General features: G+C 29.1%; 1 protein-coding gene across 2 annotated transcripts; it reads right to left on the reverse strand.

Moving 5' to 3' along the window:
* Positions 1 to 628: 628 nt before the first annotated feature.
* Positions 629 to 3,095, reverse strand: LOC141605128 (LIM domain-containing protein PLIM2b-like). 2 transcript variants are annotated; one of them, XM_074423787.1, is made up of 5 exons: positions 2,712 to 3,080; positions 1,806 to 1,905; positions 1,681 to 1,697; positions 1,463 to 1,552; positions 629 to 1,132 (listed from the first exon to the last, which is right to left on the reverse strand). In XM_074423787.1, the coding sequence occupies exons 1-5, from the start codon at positions 2,844 to 2,846 to the stop codon at positions 863 to 865; spliced, it is 612 nt and encodes a 203-aa protein (XP_074279888.1). In that variant the 5' UTR covers positions 2,847 to 3,080; the 3' UTR covers positions 629 to 862. The 2 variants fall into 2 exon arrangements, with proteins under 2 accessions (XP_074279888.1, XP_074279889.1); XM_074423788.1 differs by lacking the exon at positions 1,681 to 1,697 and having other exon boundaries at positions 1,801 to 1,905; positions 2,712 to 3,095.
* Positions 3,096 to 3,361: the final 266 nt, after the last annotated feature.

Consider the following 3,361-nt stretch of genomic DNA (forward strand, 5'->3'; position numbering starts at 1 on the left):
TGAGAGCCAGAAGTAGAAGTACCAAATTGGCGCTTCTAACTTTTACTTTTATCTTAAAGATTTTTAATGCATAAATGAAAAATTGTATGCTGTAAACATGTCAAAATAAAATAAAACTAAAACTTATTAATTCATATTTTTTCATTCTCTACAAATCAAGACCCATCTTGATATACTTCCAACAAAAATTTTCATTTTTCATCCGCTTATGTAAAAAGTCTTGTTGAGAAGTTATTTTTTTTGTAAAATGTTAGGTCAAATACCAACAGTTTTATCAAGAAGTAGCTTATTAAAAAACTCATTTCTAAAAGTAAAAACAGTTTTTCTAAAGCGAGGCTAAACATGCCCTACATTATTTACCATAAAATGGTCATTTTCCCAATTTAGAACAAGATTTTACATAAAGACAACTCTTTAAGACCTTAGTCAAAGTTCAAAAATAATTACCATGATCCGGTAATTGTTGTGGGTACAATTATCACCCTTTGACAATATTATTTATGTCGTCTATTTTTTAGGTTTTTAACAAAAATAAATACTAAAAATGGGAATTGCAAATTACGAACTAAAGTCATATATATTTTTATTATTACACAACCACCAGTTATATGTCTAGGGCATCAAAAAGTGAAGAGTAAAATTTTAAATTCATTGTAGCGGTCAATCAAAACATGTTAAAAAAAATTACAAACTAGATTTTGACTTTCTTATAACAGGTACCAAAGTCCTAATAATAAATATTTAACACTAATTGAAATACATACTCCAACATGTATAAAATTAATAATATTTGACATTAAAGAATGAACAATGTTCAAGAAATTTTCTTCAAGAGATGAGTTTCAGAAGATGGTGAAACTTATTACGCTTCCTCTTCGCCATCTTCAGGTGGTTTGTTGTCCTCTTCGGCCTCTTCCGGGGCCGATTCCTCATCAGTTGGGGTGGTTGATGAATTCTTTTTAGCAGCATTAAGAACATGATTATAATTTCCCTTTTCCATGAAAAGTTGCTGAAAATGGTGCTTGCAATAGAGTACACCATTAAGGGCAGCATACGATGAATGTGTAAGAGCGCATCCTCCTACTGCACACTTAAAGCAGGACTTGTGGTATGATTCTCCTTCCATAGTTATCTAAAAAAAACGGAAATCAGATTGCTAAAATAAAATGGTTAAGATATCGAAAATAGATCTACAAACTACTCTACTAAAAGTTGATTTGTTTTAAGGGTTTTTCTAACGTGTGCCCTTAGAGCACACATTAATAACCTGGTAAGATTTGCAAGAGATTCTCACTAATTATGGTAAAAATAAGTTTATACTTGAATATTTGATGAGAATCTCTTGCAAATCTTACCACATTTAGGTTATTAATGTGTATCCTAAGGACACACGTTAGAAAAACCCTATTTTTAAATATCGAACTAAATTTGTTACAATGTGGCGATGTGAAAACTGACAAACCTTTTCAAGTGGATACACAGTCTTGTGACAAGCGGGACATTTCTCTTGAGTTCCACAAAATAAAGAAGATAGTTTGTTTGGTGCCTTACTCTGATTACAAAACACATAAAAAAACGTCTTAATTTTTTTTTTAGAAAACTAACAAAAGATGTTGAACTATAATTGTAAGAGTGATTGGTGAGAAAATAAATATGCTTTTAAAAGAGTCGAAAACTTACATATTCACTTTGCTTGTCTATATTTGTTCATCAACACAAAAAACGAGAATTGTTAATAACATAATAATAAAAATAAAGTGGTTAAACATAATTAGTTTGTAATGAACAACTTTTTATCACTTTACCTGAGTGAAAGTTCTTTCGAAAATCTCCAGACTCTTTGAAAAGTTGTTCAAAATGAGTTTTGCAGTATAAAACTCCATCCATTGAAGAATAGTTGCTCATCTATTATACCAAGTTAAATTAAGTTAAAATTAAATAAGACACGCAATGAAGTATGAACTTTTAATGCTCAAAACAATCTAATTATTAAAATGGAACTCGGTTAAAAATATTTATCACAAATGGTTTCGCGTAGAATAGTTGAATTTGTGGCTTTTGATGTACTCTAGCCAAACATTTTGTTGTCTTGTGGAAATGTGGTAATGTACATCCTCGTAACATGTTAAAGACTTCTACACAAACACAAAGACTTTGGAGAGACGGTCTCTCATTAAATAATTGAGAGACCACTTTTTCCGTATACCTTTATGTGTTGTTCGTACCCTTTTTATTATTGGATGTCCTTCCAAATGACTCTTTCATTTTGTACTTGCTTTTATAATAAGCGTATCCCTTTTACTATAGATTGTGATCATTTTTATTAGTATGGCCTTTTATATTATATGTACATATTTCATTACTTTTGATACCACTTTTACATCAATTTGTAACTGGTCTTCCAATAAATCAAATCTTCATATATTTTTATTTGCTTATGTTCTTCATTTTATTTTCGATGTTTTACACAACCTCCACTTTTGTATGTATTCTCATCTTATATATATGGCTTGCGAAGTCAACAATTTATGTTACTAGATCCCAAATCACTTTAAATCTAATAAATTTTACCTTTATAAGAACAACTAATGCTTACACAATATTATTGTTTTTTTTTTCTCGTCTAGATTTCCCGTCACTCAAAATACTATGAAACAAAAAAAGGTAATAAGATCACACTAAATGAAAACCGTGGGAATTAGGAAACATACCACAAGAGTTCCATTGCAATGGCTACATCTGAAACAAGACTTATGATAAGTTATTCCATCAGCTGAAAGAAGATCAACAAAGTACACAGTTTTGTCACAAGCTTTGCATTTATCAAGAGTTCCGGTGAACGACATTGTTGCCACTCTATTTCTATACTTTATTTCGATTATAAAATATGGGGAATAATATCATCAATAAATCATCATTTACTTTCCAACATTGACAAAGAATATTAGATATTTTTTTTTACTAAGGATGCAATTATTTTATTTTCTCAAAATATTGATGATTATCTTGAAAAAAGTCTAATTTATTAAATCTAAACTAATTTAATGGATACATTTTTTCATGTTTACAGTTTATCTAAAGTTACAATTTTGTATTGAACATTTTATATATATGAGCTGAGAATTTAAGGGTAAAGCTTTAATTGTGGAAGAGACAAAAATGAAAGGTTGTAGGACTTCTTCCATATGATACAAAAACCAATATTGCAATTGTTTGTTGATTTAGTTTCAATACGTCTTTTTTTAGATAGCAAAATGAATGAATTAACTTTACATTTATATTCTAGTCTAGAATAGAAATTACTATTACAATAACGAATACAATAAAATTACTTTGGCAATAACTTGGTAAAAAAACGAAT

Source organism: Silene latifolia, chromosome 10 (assembly GCF_048544455.1).
Source record: "Silene latifolia isolate original U9 population chromosome 10, ASM4854445v1, whole genome shotgun sequence".
Taxonomy (NCBI): Eukaryota; Viridiplantae; Streptophyta; class Magnoliopsida; order Caryophyllales; family Caryophyllaceae; genus Silene; species Silene latifolia.